This window comes from Haliotis asinina, chromosome 10 (assembly GCF_037392515.1).
Source record: "Haliotis asinina isolate JCU_RB_2024 chromosome 10, JCU_Hal_asi_v2, whole genome shotgun sequence".
NCBI classification, from domain to species: Eukaryota; Metazoa; Mollusca; class Gastropoda; order Lepetellida; family Haliotidae; genus Haliotis; species Haliotis asinina.
The window spans coordinates 50,945,364-50,966,560 of record NC_090289.1 but is presented as its reverse complement, the minus strand read 5'-3'; the positions used below and the strand labels follow the sequence as shown (position 1 = coordinate 50,966,560).

The window sequence follows — 21,197 nt, the reverse complement described above, 5'->3', positions numbered from 1 at the left end:
TATGTTTCGAAATTGTAACAATAAGGTTCACGATACCGGATCCGAAGTATGATATCATAAATATACTGAGTCAAAAAAAAGAAACTTCACATTCTTTTGTGAAGTTTCTATTTTGACTCAGTATATGAGAAGCTTACACAATACAGATAATGCACAAAGAGGTTGAAAATATGGAAGTCGTGAAATCAATATGACATTTGAACACATGGACAAAAGGAATGTGCTTAACATAGGAAATGTTTGTGTTAAAGGGTGAAATGAATAGGAAAGAACCATGTATAATATGTATGATATCGAATACATCGCCAGACAAAACTCAACGAGGCAAGGAAATAATGAAATTTATCCCCTCCTCAAATTCGGTTCGGGAGCAAAGGTCTTTAGAAAAAAGCCTAAATCTAAACTGCAAAACAAAATACACAACTGAAGAATTATCTTCACAAACTGAAAAATCGTGTTATTTCCATACAAGCATTAAATGGGATGACCGCCAATATGATAGCCATTCAAATCATAAACATTAACCATGTTGAAGAGTATGACAAGGAACCTGCTCTTTATTAACTGTTTTCATTTCGCTGACACGTATTGCGGGGAACTATTTTCTACAAGCCAATCGTGATGTTCACTGGGAAGGAACATAGTGGCCACATACCATCTTCCGATGCAGCACACCTCATACGCCTATCGTGTATTTAAACGCGACAGCAGGAGACCCAGTGGTCGAAGTTAAATCCACAGTTACTTTGGCTTGTCAGACGCCTGTGATCATGGGTACAAGTACTGGTTCTCTTTGATTAAATTTCCAGGTAAAAGCCGTATTCAAGGGATTCACCAAAGTCGACTTCTCATACCTGCATTACACCAGGAACTCGTCCCACATATCTATAGTTTACCGATATTGGACATACTGATTCTCCTACTTTAATTAATGTACACTGGAAGACAGATCAAACAAGCCTTACAACATCTTGCTTGCCTTGAACGACTAGTCTGGAGAAAATATTTATGTAGTCTAGAAGCCGTCTCCCATCTGGAAGCGTAGTGATGCCAAAGACTCAAACATAATTATCATGTACGCATATTCTTGGTACATCTACAATCGTCTAGCAATGAAAAGATTTGGAAAAAAATCCTGTCCAAAAAGCTGTCAAACGTTTAACCGTTTCTAACTGTTGTATAAACCATAGTCATTCTCGAGTGTCAGAGTAATGAGTAGCCACTTTTATCCTGGAAGCTGACGTTTACAAGAAAGTATACACCTCTGTATTTTGTGTGTGTGTGTGTGTGTGTGTGTGTGTGTGTGTGTGTGTGTGTGTGTGTGTGTTTGTGTGTGTGTTTCCAAAGAGCAACCTAAATATTTTTAAAAGTTCTTTGACTGTGCCTACAAACCTGTTTGTAAGTGTCATCTGCGAGGATGATAGATCTGGCAGATGAACTGTGGGATAATTACGCTTCCCTGTCTACTGTCCTGTATGTTCATGTGTATCGAAAACACTCAGAAAACCTACCGTTGAAGCCTTGGTGTTTGCTTCAAATCCTTCATACAGATATAACGAAATCGATTTTGGAACGTTCGAAACTCCTTTTGCCAAGAGTATGGTACATCTTTCCAGAAAGTAAACACAGTTTTATCTAAGGAGGTCCGATTTAAGTCCGAGTGAAAAATCGGCTCCTCCGGAAGCGCTCGTTAAATCATCGGTGACCCTCCAATTCTGATATACTCTCATTAATAATCAGTTGACTCTGGGACTTCGAGGTGAACACGTGAGGGTTACGAGACGTTTTATATCCGGGCGTTTGAAGTATCCTCTGGAATGTCGATCTTCCATAGCGTCGTATGGAGGAATAATGTCCTTGTACTTGGTCCGGCGTCTTTCCGTGATGATGCCGTCATTGACAAACTGTAACTCACGTGCCTTCATCTCATCACCATTGGGTGTCCGGCGACATTTCCGGCGGAAGCTAAGTTTGTTGAGGCTCCGGCTGGAGGTCTGGGCCTGGGATTCCTGTCAACAATCAAACTGGTGGTTACTGATCCACTGGTTGAGTGACTAAACGCTGCACAAGATCAAAATACACCCTAACTTTCTGTACACGGTGTGACACATATCAGGATTGTTGTTGTGTGTTATGTGTAAAACCAGAGACCATATACCGGTATATGGTCTCTGGTAAAACCTAGTCATGTTACAATAGCAATATAAAATACTCTTTATTAAAGTAGGGGAACTGCACTTTCAATGTACGATTGTCGAAACTGGGAGATTTGAATTGAATAAAGCCAATAATAATGAAGTTTTGAGAATGCATCAAAACATGGATTTCGTTCCAAGCTGTTCGTTCAGTTATCCCCCTTGCTAGGTGATTGGAGTGCGAAATGGAAATTTCAGGTTTACAATTTTCTGTCAGTAGTGTGTGATTTGACCCTGAAAACTCTGAACATGCACAGATGCAAGGAAATTATCGGAAAAAATGGTCTACAGTGATTTATCGACCTGCCTAAACGTAAAGATTCATAATGACACCCCATGCACGTGTAGGAGGTGCACGTGCTTCCCATGCATTGTGTTTGCGTGTGGTGATAACACAAGATGAATGTCATTGTAACGTTCCTCAATGGGGGTTCTTTCTTCAAAGGCTTCAATGCTCAGGTTCCCCTACGGTTTTTAAGAGAATATAAACATCATATTTTGAGCGAGCGTTTGACGTATAACTGTCATATTTGTCAGGCAATGTTTGTTTTAACATGTACATTTGTTGTAGCTTTGTTGAAAACAGTCTTCTGGAATGTGCAATGAAGGACAATACTATACTGGAACTGCGCTGCATCAGTGCACGGGAGGCCTAGTTCAGTCAATTAGTTGTGCAAGAATTGCGTTACAGGGGGTAAGATGCCATGTAATATCACCCAATACACTCACAATATTGGCGAATATTCACCAATCTTCTAAGTAGCTAATGGTCTCATGGAAATGTTAATCCACCCCAGAATGTCTTACGAGAAATGGTTTGACCCTTCAAAAACCTTTCCTCACAAATACCTGCTATGACGGATTCATTAGGTTCGTTACTAGTTTATGCTGATTTGCAACATGTCAATAGTCCTACATGATATACCGACCAAAACTATGCAAATGCCTAATCCTTTATTTCATTATGAGTAGATTGGTTTCGGAAGTAAACACGTTATATCTGCTAATGACGTGACTCCGTCTGCAGACTAACTACAGAAGTACAGAAACAACTTAAACGATACCGTCGGGCGTACGCAAAAATGTCTTTGCTTTTGTTTACTTATGACTTTAAAAAGTAAATAATTACAGATGCATCTGATATCTCATGTTTGAAAATCAATAAATTTGGTTTATGAATGGACAACATTACATGGTTTTGGTCAGGTAGCTGCAGATGTATTTTTTACGCAGGTTTTCACAGGTCTGGACTGATGTCTTCTCACACTAACATATCCAGGCAAAAATCACATAATCACATATTATAAACTGTGGCAGGAACGAGTGGTGGTGACTGAACCTAATTTAAAACAGTTCCTGCAATAGGTCGATAAAAACAATGCCTCGATTCTCTTTCCGTTGCCCCGAAGTTTGGATTGTAGGGGCGTTTCCATCAATTTTTAATGTCTAGGCGGGTTTCGTCACAGAACTAATTCTAACTGGCAAAGCGTACGTAAAATGTCTGAACTTATATGGCCTCACGTTGTGGCATGCAGCTGTAGACCAAACAACATTAATTAAGTGTCCGTAAATGTCTGTAGTCAGTCTTTACAACAAGCGTTATATTTCAGGCGAGCATTTATAATTTTCTTTCAGATCACCACATTTAGCTGTGACTACAATACCAGAAGGAAAGTATTGTTCTGAATCTAAGATACAGGAATTCCAAGAATAGAAGTGTCCACAACACATTGTCTCGGTGCAGGTACCGAACATATAGCAATATCGTTTAACACAATATGTCCCTTAGATCTTTCACAGCAATACTGTTTTGACATATGACTGTATTTTGACTGAGTGGAAGCATACAGTTAACTGAATGTTCAAATGGAATCATTCAGTACTGAGTGTTAAACGATCTAATCGCGACTGTATTCACAAAATGATTCTGCCCGATTACACCGTGATGTCACGAAAGGAACTGACATATAGGAAGTCGAGGGTGCTTGTACGAAGAAACGTTTTGAAGGGAACCACACTTCCCACTGCATAATCCTGAATTACATATACCTCTGCATAACCCTATATGTGATTCTGCAGCGGTTTATTTGATTCAGGATTATGTAGTGGTTTGTTTGATTCAGGATTATGCAGTAGTATGTGTGATTCAGGATTATGCAGTGGTTTGTTTGATTCAGGATTATGCAGTAGTATGTGTGATTCAGGATTATGTAGTGGTTTGTTTGATTCAGGATTATGCAGTAGTATGTGTGATTCAGGATTATGCAGTGGTTTGTTTCATTCAGGATTATGCATTAGTATGTGTGATTCAGGATTATGCAGTGGTATGTGTCATGCAGGATTATGCAGACAGCTGAACATGGCCTGGGCACCAGACGTTCTACTACGAGTCACGCCCCTTCATTGATGTTTCCACCGAACATACCAGCTTAACTGTTTTGTCAGCTACATGCCCCAGTTAGTGCAGGAAGTTCGGTTTTCTCCATAATAGAGCCGTATGTTCATAGAAACAAGTTTTAGGCATTTTGCGGAGGGTACAAATAACACAACAAGTTTTAGAACAAGTTTCATTTCCCCCTAAATTGAAATCACCGGAGTCCAGGTAAATATGATAAGTAATCTCAACTGTGAATTTGCGGACACTAAAGTATTCTTCAGCCAGCAAATGTAACCGCATATGTACACAGCATGTCTGATGCAGTTTGTAGTCGACGTCAAGTCCTAGACTAGACATGACTGGGTGATATCAAATTGTATGCTGATCATACAACCTGCTTTGTATGTCTGTATGAAATGCTTCTAGTGAATATGAATATGTATAGCTCACTCTTGTTAAAAAACTATGTAACGGTCTGCACATACGTCAAAATATTACTCTATCTCCAAATTATGACCGGCATACTTTATCAAATTACTTATGCATATAAATATGACTATATTATCACGATGTATAACTATATCCCGTGTTGCTGTAGTATTCTAAGGCAATATGATAATTAACACTATTTATGATGCCATATTCAACACACCTCAAAGATGTTATCTACAGGTATACAAATGAGTATGCACTCGACGTTCATTCCCAGCTCCCTGGGGAATATATAAGAATGCAATGGTACAAGTGGGTGAGTTTAGGTTTTAGCAATATTTCAAAAATATCACGGCGGGGACGAATTTTGTACCCATGGAATCGAACCGGGTCTTCAGCGTGACGAGTGAACGCTTTAACCACTAGACTACCCCTCCTGCAATGTTACAAAGTTCACGTATAGTTCAACGGGTTGTCTAAAATTTGTTTTCACTATTTGTTTTACCTTGAATAGTGCAATCGCAGCCTCCATTTCTCCAGTTAATTTTCTGCCATATATTTCTTCCAGTTGTTGAATATAGCCCTCCATGTTGCATTGTGCGGAATCGTTACCTCTCTTTTTATGGTCCTTGGCTCGTTCACCGGAGGACATTTTCAAAGAAACTGTACATGTACTTTTTCGTGTAATTAAAGACTGAATGGCATAGATATAATCCTCAAACTGCAGGGAATATGACTCTGGAATGGACAGCAAGCCTTGGTTCACACACCGTCCGACCAACAAAAGAGGTATCCCATATGACTGGCTCTTTTAACATGGATTTTCTATTCTGCCGGTCGCACGCCGATCTGACACCCCCTGTGAAGTGTGATCTTGTGTCAATCTAAGGCAGTTCTGTCTATGAAGACGTAAGCTGAGGAGATTATCCAATGGGTGTCAAGCTTAAAATCCGCAGAACCAATCGGACGTGAAGAGCTGACGTACCCTCGCCATAACTACGGGAATCAACAGAATTCTTCCTGCATGTCGTATTGAATTGAAGACACAGTCCATACACTTACCTGTAATAAATACTGCAATAAGTGTAGCTCCAAACTACACTTTTATAAAGTGTTCATCGATTTACTGAAACAGCTACATTGATCACGAAAGTGAAAGGATGTTTGCGTTCGAGGCAGTTCGTTCTTCAACCTCAGTGAATCGTGCTAGACATCTTTGTATAGCCAGACTCAATGTGTAAGCGATAAGCTTCTGTAGGTAATGCGTTTTGCTCGTTGTCTAGGATTTAGGGGTCGCTGGATTTAATATAATGTCAAAATAGCAACAGTGAATAAAATCAATAGTTTGATATACCTGATTACGATAATACGCTTAAATGACCAGTCTTTGTCGGATAGAGTTTTATGTTGATTCATGAAGTTGTAATCCTAATGAAGAAAATAACACAACTTTACTGAACAGAATCGTTAGGGATCTTGAATTTTTCAAGACGAATTTCATAGCACCGTGTATTCACAAAATCACCACATTCACCACAGAACAGATCGCTCAGTTCCTTCTCAGTCTCTCAATGATTGAACGAGGGCTTCTGGTGGTTCTGATGCTCACACGCAGCTACAACCTAAGTCAAGTACTCGCGCCTGAACTGTTGCAACATGAACTGACATTATTGTGCGAATTATTTTAAAATATTTAACAGAGTCCCTGTGTGTCAATAGAGTCTAATACACTCTGGGATCCCCTATTCTTTGGTCATATGTCCAGGTCATTGAACATTTCAGTGAAACGAGTATTCAACATGCAAACTGCTGCACAGCAATAGAGTTAGTTACACCAGATTGTCGGCACAATACAGATTACGGGGCATGAATAAAATGGGTAACAAATCTGTTGCTCCGTTAAATACAGCAGCAGTGTTTACTATTGAGATCGGGCACCTGCATTATATACACGTGATACCCATTTCAATAATATATCACATAACGGCTGTAGGCTGTCTGACACACAAAGCTTGGCCTCGGTGGTGTCACGCATAGTTACAACACTGACTACCTCCACGGGACTAGTTACTGACAGCAGTATTGGTCTTACGGCATTTAAATACAGTCCATCCTCCATATATGAATGTTTAGAGAATGTTACATTATTCTATTTCGCATAAGTTGTTATCTCAGGAGAGTTTCGCTTTGGCAATACTGTATCGTTTAAGGAGATTCGTCGTCTTTAGAAATATCATGACCGTACATATCTAACGTACTGAGCTCTGAACCCATGTGCGTAATAGTATTTGAACCTTAAACCAATCAGTGAATTACCAATATCGTCATTGGAACCAATCTGGAATATTTAATGGGATGTCCATCGTTTGGTACACATATGTCAAAATGACGTGCACAAAAACTGGAAATATTACCGCTGCGATTTGAAAACTCAGTCACTTGTGGTTGTAAGGTTATTTGTTTTGGGATATAGAAAGTATACCATGCCGTTCCCCCAGACTCAGTCTACAAGTAGCTCACACGACTGGTGAGAAGGAAGGATTCCCATACAGCTCTGTAGTAAAAAACTGGTGGGCGTCGTTACATCTGACCGTCACCTTGGTCTAACGGATAGTATGACACATGTCACCGTATTCCAAATGCGACCAGTATTTACAGGTCGCCGCCATATAGCTGGAATGTTGTTAAAAGCGGCGTCAAACCAAACCAAACCAAACCAAACCAAACCAAACCAAACCGAACCGAACCGAACCGAACCGAACCGAACCGATTCCGCAGCTGAAGGTCTTTCAACCTCCGAAGTAACCATGCAGTATTAATCAGCATGTACACATTTAATTCCTTTATAACAGCTTCTTGCGATACATAACAGGTCTCTCCAGTTCGTGACCCTAATTATTTATGAATGTTTTAAAATAGGACTCATTCAATGACATTCATGATGGATTGTATTGTAGTGAAACGAAGAGCATCGATTGACGTTTAATTGCAGGCGAATGCCACTTCAGATATATACTCATCACTAAATCATTCAGGGACATCCGGGCTCCGAAATTTAAGGGACGATGTAAAGCTGAGGGCGATTCAAGTCGCCGTAAACAATCAGTAAACGACAGAACCTAGGTATTTTGGAATGCGCAGTTGAAAGAAAGACATACAGGAACCACACAAATAGGGACGAAGGTTCTGGCAATCAAATAGTAACTTGGAAGACTATATCTTTACACACAGGTAATTAGTTTTCTGTTTTGGGGAGGTAGGGGTGGCATCAATTTGGTACACATGCACTTTGAGTGGGGTTCATTGGTATATGACAGGCAAGGGGAATGGGTGTGTGAGTGTGTGTGTGTGTGTGTGTGTGGAGGGTGGGGAGGCTTTCTCATAAATCTAAGGGGGATGGTGTCATTCGTATTGTACATGATTCTCTATCATCACCATCATCATCATCATCATCATCATCGTCGTCGTCGTCGTCGTCGTCGTCGCCCTAGCCATGAATTGTGAACGGTTCCTTATTAAACTCTGAGCATAATCTCACACTATTGATTTGATCGCTTTTGTGAATTGTTCTTTTGTTTCGTATGTTCGTTTGTTCTTTAAGGTTGCACTAAACAGTATTCCAGCCTAGCAACTAACATGAAGAATATTGATACAACCATTTATGGAGCCAGTGAGACCACCCGGTTCCCTTTACCGTCCCTGCGAACAGTCATGCTTGCCTGAGACAACTTCTAACCCGGATGTTGACGGACAGAAGGTTAATACTGTAGACGAGACTGACCTTATGCGACCTGACGGCTTTGTTTCTCTCCATCATGGCGCGGACATTCGGGGACATGAAGTAGTGCTTGGCGTATTTGTCCCCCACGGCGTCGTATGGGGGAATGATGGGATTTCTCCCCGAGCGGCTGGACGTCGTTGTCTTGACGCTGTCGTTGACGAAGTTTTCCTCCAGACCCTTCAGGATCGGAATGGGCGGGAGGGAGCGGACGCTGGACGGAACACGATCTCTGTGCCACAACGGGCTGCCGTACACCACCCACGACGATGCCTTGCTGACTGACGATATCTGTTTGGAAGAGAGCGAGCATCAAGAGCGAATTAGTTTTTGCAATTTGTGACACCGATATCAAAGTTCAGATCAGCTGAAGTTGCCCTTTTCACGAACGCCCATTGGAATCTATATAAGTGAAGAGTCGAGCCTGGTGTTGTAACTGCACTCAATACTGTGTTGTTAAATACAGTTATGAACGTTTCATAACCTAAATTTATATTTGTAATGGAAATGTTTCTATTATCCCTGTCGAAATGTGTTGTGGCACGCACATTCATTTTGTTATTAAACTATTTAATATTTTCTTACTCTTTCGTCTAATTTATCACGTTCTTAAGAAAGATTTCATTGCCTACATTTATATTATTTATTAATTTATTAATACTATATGCTTAATACTTACACAATGTTTAGGCATAAAACAATATCATAATCCAAACAGCTTTAATGGATACAACAGAGGGTAGAACAGTGAAAGCAAACATTACTTAAATGTGATTGTTATCACTTCTACACAACAATGATATTATATTACATAGAACGGTAAATTATATTTTAGAAAAACGCAGTCATGAAGTGATATATGATGCGAACGTTACGTGCTTGTAAGCCGCATAGTATATGTTACAGAACTAGTATTTAGAGCTAATTTACAGTCGTTAATTCATGACCTGAATCTCAAGTTACTGTAGAGCTAACAACCAATGCGTGATTTTACAAATCATTGAAAAGAAACCCCGCCATCAACAATGTAAACTGTTATGGTTCTAATGCAAAGAGTCATTCGGCGACTGTTTAAGCTTAGCAACGTTATTCGATGACGTTTTCGTTTTGGGGTCAAATTCATCTTTTAAGTGTACATTATCAATTAACTTATAACTTATAACAGCCTTCCATTGTTGGCATTCTGTGCTCAAGGAAGTTATCAGAACAAGAATGAGCGAGTAAGTGAGTTAAGTTAAAATCGGCCCCGAGCAATATTCAAGCAACAGGAAAGAGGCTTCACATTAACACTTTACGTATTTGGCTAAACGAACACGTCTGTTCGACGTGCAAAGCGAACGCTTATCTACTATGTTACCCCGCGCCCCTGCAAATTAACAAGTTATATGAGACGTCATTTTACATACAGAAAGTAATTGTTAACAGGAAACAGTTTTAAGTGTTGTCAATAATGCTTACATGGGATCGTTTAGATCCAGCCTTGCTGACCGGCTCAGTGACCACGGTGCCATCCTCCGACTCCGGCCCTCTTTGCGGGGGATCCGGCGAGCTGGACATCTCGGTTCTGATACAGTGTGGGAAGCCTCTGTTTAAACCTCAAATGTTGAAACGTTCTTTACAGCCTTTGGAGGCAGCTAGCAGTATGTGTTCCTCTATCCTCGGGAATAACACACACTTAAACGTCCATTTCACATACTACTCTCCAGGTGGATTGCAGTAGGTCAGTTTGTTGAAAATGAGCACAAATGAGTTTGGGATAAACTTTGTCTTCCTTGGGTCTGACAGAGATTTGAAATTTGGAAACTCTCCGACGTCACCTACATACTGTATTATTCACATTCACGTTTTGAATACTTTTTGATAAAAAGGATACTTTTAAAATTAAATATAATTTTGATAAAATTAAAAAAATAATTATTCACTCCTACATAAACAAACACAGATTCCCGAACTGCCTGATAAAACCCCAGGCAGTTAACTGTGTCCAACAGACTCCATTAAAGTGAAGAATATCCCTTTGATAGACCTGCGCCTAGTGCTGGCGTTCATATCCAGTCGATTGTGGACTTGGCCTGCCTCTCTGCGGGACTGCTCGCGCGCAGTCTGATAGGTTTATACAATCCCAATCACTGCAGGTAAGGAATCCCTTACTGAGCCAAAGATCCGCTTTTCCATCTACCAGTTATGTCTGGTCCGGCGATTCCTATAGGGGGATTACCGTCGTCAGCTTGGTGAAAAACGTCTTAGAAATTAGCTAATCCCTCTTCCTTTTACCGTCCGCAATAATCCTGCCAACCCTCGATTGTTAAATATTCATTACGTCCACGCATTGTGCTGTAAGTGGAAAGAAAGTCATGTAAACAATGGGCCTCGACACGGTGCATCCATCAGAACTGCTTGGAAACAACGACAATAATGCTCTATGTTTGATTGTTACATGTGGGTGATGGGACCCACGACAGCTCTGTTTCATAGCATTAATCCTCAGTTTTCTAACTGTTCTGTAAGCACTGGGTATAGTTTCTCTATTTGCAGTGCTCAGTCAGGCAGTAGGGCCGCTGGGATTGATACACCGTGCCCACATGCAGGCTTGTAGTTTGAAGAGTGCTGGAATATACAACATGAACCGTCTCTTCATATCGGGACAGGTTTTGATTAAATACTTTCATATTATGAGTGTGTCATAATACTGCCAAAGAGCCTTTTTACCGTGTGACCAAAATGGGTCAACGCTTTCTCATATATGTTGTAAGTGGTTTTTCGGAGTCATTCAATTCGGGTAGGAAAGGGTCATTCTGTGTTCTGTGAGGTTACGATATCGCTAGTTGTGTAAACTGACAGGCAAAAGAAAATATATACTTTAACATTGACCAAATTAAAAAAATTTTTAAAAAAAATCTTACAAGGATGAAAACACGGCTGAAAACCATGGAAACCCAAAATTATGACCCCCACAACAACCATGATACCCTTAGGAAATATATCAACATCGAATACATATATGTACATCAGCATTAGTATACTATCAATTCATATATCTATTCTCGGTTGCTCCTCGATGTGAGCTGCTTTTGCAGCGTACTTGTCTATTCATTAATAAAATTGTACCGGTATAGTGCACGCAATGCCTTCTGTTGCATGCACTTTCGTACAAGGTATACACTTGCCTCTAATTAAAAAAAGAAAAATCGGAACATGACTATGTTGAAAGTGTAATAGTCTGCAATTGTAACGGAACCCTCAGCTCACACGCTATAGGTGGACGCCTACTGGTGTAATAGCACACAGCCCCTACTGGCAACACCCACTACCTTCATGTACGACTCAACATTGTTCAGAGGCATTAATGCATACACGTGTCTGGAATATAGCGATATAGCCGTAGGCACGAATGGTACTGTCGTCGATGGTGGATCTTAGGCTATGCGGTACCCTTATCGTAGGTTCGAATCCCATTCCTTTCAATGATGTTTCCAGATTTCTTCAAACCAAACCCATGAACAGGGAATTCACCAAGGTTGGGAACGTCTGGGGTCTCCAATATTTTAAGCGCATAAAACTAACACTTTCTGGTGTGTCTGAAGTACAGTTTATATCCGTTCTGAACCTATCTCAGTTTTAATACGAACAGCCCCGTTCTAACCCGTTCATAACTAGACCAACTCGTTTTCAGCCGTTCCTAGTGCATGCAATCGTTATAGCAATCACGGCTTGGACCGATTTCTATTAGTACTCAGCACGTTCTTGTCCGTTCTCATTTCCGTTCTCAAATTCACGTAGGAGGGGTGATTCCCATGAAATTGTGGAAGGACCCATGATCATCAACGCGGACATTCTCCATCAGTTAATGATAATGTCTCACAGCTATTCGCCTCTCTCAGGTTAATGCCAGTTCCTCATCCAACAAGTTCTCGTTCTTTTCCTCTTTTCTTGGTCTACCAACCCACTGCACTATTGCCCTGCTTCCAATAAAACTTGCAAAATACCAGCATTCAACCTGTTTTCAGCTGCAGACTTGTTTAGTTTAAGGGTAGAAATCTCTATCGCAAATGACGTGCTGATGTGTTAAAAAAGCATGTATTTGTAATCAACCTTGTCATATCATACTGCACACGGTGTTGACGCACTCACAACTACACGAGAAATACATGCACGAACTGAAACGAGCAGAACGTGATGTGAACCCGCGGAGAACTTTTAGTGCCCTGTAGAAATGCACTGGGAACGTCTTCAGAACTGAACCGTGAAGGTCCCGGGGTAGAATAGGTCTTCAGCAACACATGCTTGCCATAAAAGGGGACTGTGCTTGTCGTAAGAGGCGACTAACAGGATCGGGTGGTCAGGCTTGCTGACTTGATTGACACATGTCATCGGTTTCCAATGGCGCAGACCGATGCTCATGTTGTTGATCACTGGATTGTCTGGTCCAGACTCGATTATTTACAAACCGCCGTCATTTACCTGGAATATTGCTGAGTGCGGCGTAAAGCTAAACTCACTCACTCTTCAGAACTATTCATTATATTTTGAACACATTTCCACGGAATAGCGACTAAGGACGTAAAGCGGTCGACGTAGGTCGGTCTGCGAACGGGATGAACATGGCAGAAACAGTGTGCAAACGTATTGCAGTTGATGTACTACGTTCGCAGTAAGATAAGTACGGCATTTCCGTTCGTAGTACTGCAATCTCATTTTGATACCGTTGTCGCATTTTAGAACGGGTAGAACGGGACATGTTCAGCGTTCTGGAACACCCTTCAGTCCGTAGTCCACCCGAGCCTGCCCATGAGGTTCTTAAACAGATTGTAAACAGGTAACTCTGCGTCCGATCCGTTCGCACACACTTCGAGGCCGATCCGAACATTTCTTCAAGAACGTATTCTGAACGTGTTTAGTGTGTTAGGCGTATATATTCGCCTGTAGTTTGTAACCTAGTGAGGCTACGTGTGAAAAAAAACCAGTTTTGAAGAATTAAAGTATAAGCTGATAACGTGTTTGATGATATATGAAATACAATCATGCTCAAGAGCCCCATTGTCATTTAATGTTACCCTTCTCCAGTGTACTGACTAACAACGCCTGTCGTGATATCATCTGAGCGTTTGTTCAGAATCACTCACCTGAGTGTACCTGGCAGGTGATGACTACAACTATACTCGTGGGATGGGATAGTGTTATACATGGTTTGCAAATAAACGACAGTCTCACCAACCCCACTCCACTGCACAATAAGCGTCGGCGATATTCCCATAGGTGTTGATCGATATTCTTGATTAGTGATAACACTGAAACTCTTTTAAAACAGAACCTAGCGTCTGTTACATGGACCAGATTCAAATCAGGAAATTCACGCCAAGCCTATTCATCAGCCGTTACCATGAGACTACTGACGTTCGTACGTAGCACTTGTAGAAGAAACTAGCGTGTATTTGTCCACATTACCAAACTGTATGATACATTTATTACTTGTTGGCGATATTAGAATCTTGTCATCCCCATACCCGGCCACTCTTCAGGGGTTTCAATAAGTGAGACTGTGGATTATGACCCTCTGAGCAAGAAGATCCGGGTTGGGGCTGGTCACCAGTAATCCATGCTTGTCGTAAAAGATGACAAACAGGATAGGGCGGTCAGGCTCGGTGACTTGGTTGACACATGTCTACGTATTCTATGGATGTTCGTGGTGTCAGTCAAGGGATATGCTCTTCCAGAATCTATTCTTTACAAACGACCGTCGTATACATGTAGTTGGAAAATTGCTGAATACATTTAAACAACAAACAAACGGGGATACAGAGCATTGTGCCCTCTCTATACGTCACAGCTATAAAAATATAATGAAGATCAAACGTACAATTTCATGTTATCATATGACAATGTTTCCATGATCCCTACATTGCGTTTGTTCAGTACACAACGACTAGTGTAATTCTGCTTAATGTGCTGTTATTACTGAAGTCCATTCAATATGTTTCCAGCCGTGACATTGCTGCTATATTCTTAAATGCGGCGTAAAAAATACTCACTCACCCAGCCCGTCTCACTAACTCACTCGTGTACTGATAAGCATGAAGTATACAAGTCAAGCATGTCAGTTGTTTAAATGAGGGTCGAGCTCAGGTGTGGCCTAAGTCGTCTCATTACTCACACATCAATATTACATGAGACTGAATGTCGCGCACAGACCACCACCCCGGACATTAATGTCTTCACTGATATGACATGCCCAGACGCACGTTGACATGAAATAATATCATAATCTTTGTTTATGGAGAACGACAAAGGTAGAAATAAGATAAAACTCCGGAGACGTTTGGTTTTCTAAACACAACCTTATCTCCCCCTTATGTCTAAGAGAAGTGTATTTAAAGTCAGATTTTGGAATATTAATGGCGTTTAAATCGCCAAAACTACTTAAAACAACGCGCTCGTCTTTAACGCTAAGATCAACTCGTCGAGTTACGTGATCCCAGAGAGTTATTCAAAAGGTCTTCACAGCAACTTCTTGTTTGTACAAGAATGCCAGTCAATAGCGTGTGCAATTCGAAAAAAAATGGCCAACCAGTTGAGTGGCAGATAGCTGAACACTGAAGACATGGCTTGATAGCAATGTGCCAAACAACCTTTTGAATATTTACCCCGTTCCCAGAAAAGATCATCACAGATATGTTTGTATGTGTGTGGGTAGTGTTAACTTGCCAAATTGACGTCGATATTCAGTGATACATGCTATTAGTCACTGGGCCATATAGCTGGTTTCAGCAGTGACTTACCGGATATGACTGAACGTACTGGGAATAGTAACTGAGCTCTCTATTTGCATTGAAATAATCATTATCTTCTAACAAAGCGAGCACTGTATCAAAGTTACACCTTGGATCCAGGAATAAGACTAGTAATACATCTCTCAACTCGAGTCTCAAATATGTACTTCATAACTTCTGTCATCTTGAGCCCGTTATTATTGAAGGCAAGTACATCAGACACTACGAAACTGAATTTTACCGAAAAGATGCAAATGTTATTAAAATGTTTCTTGGGATGAAAAATATTATCGAAACATCGAGCACTAAAGACACGAAACATCCGTATTTTGTCGCATGAACGTAAAAATTGATTATGCTTCAGTGTTAAGTGTGCAAAAAAAACCAAAAAACAAAACAAAAACCAAAAAAAACCAACAAAGAACAAAAAAACCAAACCGCTGCAGGGTCGCAATGCTTTTTTCAGTTATTCAGGCAAAAAGGTATTTCTTGTTACGCATCTGTAACTGAAAACTAAACAACAACTAAAGACCTCAACGAAATTCTTTGGTCAATCTACCCAACACATTAACCAGGCGAAATATGTATGTGGTCGTGCTTTTTCATCTGTCAATCACTGTGCATCCAAGGACACAACATGGCCGAAACATTTTGTCAGAAATGTATAAATGTAATCCGTATCCTTCAGTATATCGAGCATTGTCTGTGGTTATTGAGAAACAATCTTAATCCAACTGAACTAGTAATTTATAATCTGTGACACACCAATCCCTGTATGTTACAATCCGATAACAACCATTGGGATATGACATATTATTGCATAATGTAGTTAGTACGATATGTAACGTGTTTAAATCCCCGAGTCTGAAGAAAGGACTAACAGACACGTACGCCGCATTACATGTTTACTATTTGAACCATTATATCATGTATTTACTTACTAGTCGAGATACGTTGGAAACAGATGACGACGTAATTAAGTCGGAGAAGGCAAGAAATGTAACCACATACCCCAAGCAGTAAATTACCCTATATCTACCAGATGAATTATGACTTATGATTATCAAATGAAAATATCGTAATTTATCAACATTTTGTCCACATTATGAATTGTACTGTTTTGGCAGTACGATATATAACGTGGCTTTATTTGTATATATATTACCCGATGACATCTGTTTCTTCCAAATCATATTTGTAAGCAATATTACATTGCTCTCATTGAAACAAATGTATGTTTAAACTCGGTGAAGTTCATGTGGTTGATATTTGATGTCTGATCTCAGTTCTAATCAAAATAAATTAGATGTTTAATTTCACTCAAAATCAAATAGTCTCTAGCAGCGATTTCACACTGTCGTACTCAAGTTTTAAAAAAGTTTCATTCATTTTTCAGGTTCATGAACAAGAATCTTATTGTACTGTCTGTTGCCTGTGTGGTGATCGTATTCATAAGTTAACTTCCTATTACAGGAAGCAATATTAGAAGAACTTGTTTAGATTAATGTCGATCCATTGGTAATAAAAAGATAGAAAAACAAGTACATATTTCCAGGTTGTCCATATGAGCAACCATGATTTGTATTTGATATTTCTTTGTAAGCCGATATGTTATGACTAGCGCCAATCCCACTTACCTGTCTAATCCTAATGCAGATATAGACATTGCAGGTGCAGGCTTAGATTTGAGACTGTAATACCCGACACGTCGCTATACATTCCGGTGATGATAACAAGCGATAGTGACTGGTGTCTTCTTCCAGTGGCGTCAACATTTCACATGTAATCTTACCTATCCTCCAGTGTCTATTCAGCTCCGTGTCTGGGTAGTCACTTACTGGGGTCATGCAGGTGCCCCGTGGTGTCATATAGCATGAGGGCAAGGGTGGTTTAGTGGTTCAAAACTTTACTGTGCAGGGACCTAATTGTGGGTCGAATCCCAGGTTCACTCCGAGAATAACCACTGATGGATGACTGATGGTCAACACCGTGCTGTTGTTTTGCGTTTCACGTTAACATGGTGATTTTTCTACACCTGCTTTTGTAGGTTTGATCGTAGTGGGTAATGGGGCTCGAGAGTCCCATTCCACCCATCTGTGAATGGGTACCTCTTAAGGATGGGAAAGCCACATTAGTTCGGTGCGTCCAGTGGTTGCAAGAGTTGTATGGTCCCCAGGGAGTTGAAATTGAAAAATACGATGTGCAGTGGTTTTACGAGTTCACCTTCACCTGTCGTAGGCTTCAGACCGAGAAAGCGTTGTCTGAGACACTGTTGAACCTATATGTCACGACTTGCAATTGATCCGAAATTCTTGTAACTAATGCCCAAGGGTCAAAGCTGCATACAGTTGAAAAAACGTGTTTATAAATTGTTTGAATATCATGGCGTAGGTAACAAAAGCACGGAAAACTCTTTAAAGAGGACGACATTGTGACATTGCCGGAAGCTAAGAAACTATTTGTTAAGATGTGTTCTTTACTGTTATGTTTAGGCTATGACCTTCAACACCTCAGAAACAATTTGTTCTCGCGACAATTTAAAAGATAAGATTACGGGCAGGTAGCAACGTGGTTTATCAAACCTGTACGGTATGGAGTAAGACAGGTAATGCAATGAATAAACGAGAGGTTTTATGGAATACTATAAGGGACACAGTCACATTCTCGCAATCTAGAAATTTGGAAACAGGCTGGAAATGTCAAGACCGAGAACATGAGTTATAAAAAATGGTTTGTTTAGCCATTTCTCATTTTCGAAGGTTTGGTATTTTTAGTTTGTTTCCAAAGGTCGAGCTCAAAAGAAAAACTCGCGAATGTCCCCTACAGTATTCCATAGGTTCTTACAGCTCAGGTCTTTGCAATAACTATAGCAGTGCACTGTATACATCGGTGTCTGAGCTTGCACTTATCGGAAAGCATGTTAAGATAAACACCACAATATAAGGTGGTAAGTTCCTCCAAGAGGATTATGTAGGAGTGTATATCCTCGAGCATATTTGGAAGCAAACACCTGTGCGTCACTGCAGGTGCTCACAATAGTTAGACATACAGGTAACATTCACCACGTTTAGGTGAAAATATATACACTGAACAACAGCGCTGTTTGCCTTAGCGCGGTGTTAGACAAGGAATGGAGGTTGAATTTGGTATTGGTATGTTGGTATGAGTGTGTAAGCAGATGTTGGCATGAATGTGTACGTGGATGTCGGTATGAATGTTTATGTGGGTGTTGGTATGAATGTGTAAGTGGATGTATCTAGGTTGGTGTTGGTATAGGTGTGTATGGGTGTTTAGGTGGGTGTTGGTATGAGTGTATAAGTGGGTGTTGCTATGAATGTGTAATTGGGTGTTGGTATGGACGTTTAGGTGGGTTTTGTTATGAATGTTTAAGTTGGTGTTGGTAAGAATGTGTAAGTGGTTGTTGGTATGAGTGTTTAGGTGGGTGTTGGCATGAATGTGTAAGTGGGTGTGGTATGAATGTTTAGATGGGTGTTGGTATGGGTTTTTAGGTGGATGTTTGTATCAATGTGTAAGTGGGTGTTGGTACGGGTGTATAAGTGGTTGTTGGTTTGGTATGAGTGTTTAATTTTATGTTGGTATGAATGCTTAGATGGGTGCTGGTATGAATGTTTAAGTGGTTGTTGGTATGAATGTGTAAGTGGTTGTTGATATGAGTCTGAATGTGGGGGTTGGACGGGGTGTTTAGGTGGATGTTGGTATAGAAGTGTAAGTGGGTGTTGGTATGAGTGTACAAGTGGGTGTTGGTATGAATGTATAAGTAGGTGGTGGTATGAGTGTGTAAGTGGGTGTTGGTATGAATGTGTAAGTGGGTGTTGGTATGAGTGTATACGTGGGTGTTGGTATGAGTGTGTAAGTGGGTGTGGGTGTGGGTGTGAGTGTGTAAGTGGGTGTTGGTATGAATGTATAAGTGGGTGTTGGTATGGGTGTGAAAGTAGGTGTTGGTGTGAATGTGTAAGTGGGTGTTGGTATGAATGTATAAGCAGTTGTTGGTATGAGTGTATACGTGGATGTTGGTATGAGTGTGTAAGTGGGTGTCGGTATGAGTGTGGGTGTGGGTGTTGGTATGAATGTGTAAGTGGGTGTTGGTATGAATGTGTAAGTGGGTGTTGGTATGAGTGTGTAAGTGGATGTTGGTATGAATGTGTAAGTGGATGTTGGTATAAGTGTATAAGTGGATGTTGGTATGAATGTGTAATTGGGTGTTGGTATGAGTGTGTAAGTGGGTGTTGGTATGAGTGTGCAAGTGGGTGTTGGTATGAGTGTGTAAGTGGGTGTTGGTATGAGTGTGTAAGTGGGTGTTGGTATGGGTGTGTAAGTGGCTGTGGGTGTGGGTGTGAATGTGTAAGTGGGTGTTGGTACGGGTGTTTACGTGGGTGTTTGTATGAATGTTTAAGTGGGTGTTGGTATGAATATAAAAGTAGGTGTTGGTATGAATGTGTAAGTGGGTGTTGGTATGAATGTATACGTGGGTGTTGGTATGAGTGTGTAAGTGGGTGTTGGTATGAGTATAAGTGGGTGTTTGTATGAATGTGTAAGTGGGTGTTGGTATGAGTGTGTAAGTGGGTGTTGGTATGAATGTGTATGTGGGTGTTGGTATGAGTGTGTAAGTGGGTGTTGGTATGAATGTGTAATTGGGTGTTGGTATGAGTGTATAAGTGGGTGTTGGTATGAGTGCATAAGTGGGTGTTGGTATGAGTGTGTAAGTGGGTGTTGGTATGAGTGTGTAAGTGGATGTTGGTATGAATGTGTAAGTGGATGTTGGTATAAGTGTATAAGTGGATGTTGATATGAATGTGTAATTGGGTGTTGGTATGAGTGTGTAAGTGGGTGTTGGTATGAGTGTGCAAGTGGGTGTTGGTATGAGTGTGTAAGTGGGTGTTGGTATGAGTGTGTAAGTGGGTGTTGGTATGGGTGTGTAAGTGGCTGTGGGTGTGGGTGTGAATGTGTAAGTGGGTGTTGGTACGGGTGTTTACGTGGGTGTTTGTATGAATGTTTAAGTGGGTGTTGGTATGAATATATAAGTAGGTGTTGGTATGAAAGTGTAAGTGGGTGTTGGTATGAATGTATACGTGGGTGTTGGTATGAGTGTGTAAGTGGGTGTTGGTATGAGTATAAGTGGGTGTTTGTATGAATGTGTAAGTGGGTGTTGGTATGAGTGTGTAAGTCGGTGTTGGTATGAATGTGTAAGTGGGTGTTGGTATGAGTGTGTAAGTCGGTGTTGGTATGAATGTGTAAGTGGGTGTTGGTATGAGTGTGTAAGTGGGTGTTGGTATGAATGTGTAATTGGGTGTTGGTATGAGTGTATAAGTGGGTGTTGGTATGAGTGTATAAGTGGGTGTTGGTATGAGTGTGTAAGTGGGTGTTGGTATGAGCGTGTAAGTGGATGTTGGTATGAATGTGTACGTGGATGTTGGTATAAGTGTATAAGTGGATGTTGGTATGAGTGTGTAAGTGGGTGTTGGTATGAGTATAAGTGGGTGTTGGTATGAATGTGTAATTGGGTGTTGGTATGAGTGTGTAAGTGGGTGTTGGTATAAGTGTATAAGTGGGTGTTGGTATGAGTGTGTAAGAGGGTGTTGGTATGAGTGTGTAAGTGGATGTTGGTATGAATGTGTAAGTGGATGTTG

The 21,197-nt window shown here is 40.7% G+C and overlaps 1 protein-coding gene across 1 annotated transcript; it reads right to left on the bottom strand.

Annotated features, from left to right (window-relative positions):
* Positions 1-1,736: 1,736 nt before the first annotated feature.
* Positions 1,737-10,339, bottom strand: LOC137299070 (uncharacterized). Its single transcript, XM_067831558.1, has 3 exons — positions 10,241-10,339; positions 8,786-9,073; positions 1,737-2,009 (listed from the first exon to the last, which is right to left on the bottom strand). Exons 1-3 carry the CDS (start codon positions 10,337-10,339, stop codon positions 1,737-1,739), a joined length of 660 nt encoding a protein of 219 aa, XP_067687659.1.
* Between the last annotated feature and the right edge of the window lie 10,858 nt (positions 10,340-21,197).

What these genes read in the sequence shown, in the direction of transcription:
- LOC137299070 (XM_067831558.1), bottom strand. Translation starts at nt 10,339, where the DNA reads ATGTCCAGCTCGCCGGATCCCCCGCAAAGAGGGCCGGAGTCGGAGGAT. An exon ending in CTGGATCTAAACGATCCCAT is followed by an intron (nt 9,074 to 10,240) that starts GTAAGCATTATT and finishes TCTTCCAAACAG; the next exon opens with ATATCGTCAGTCAGCAAGGC. An exon ending in AAGCCGTCAGGTCGCATAAG is followed by an intron (nt 2,010 to 8,785) that starts GTCAGTCTCGTC and finishes GATTGTTGACAG; the next exon opens with GAATCCCAGGCCCAGACCTC.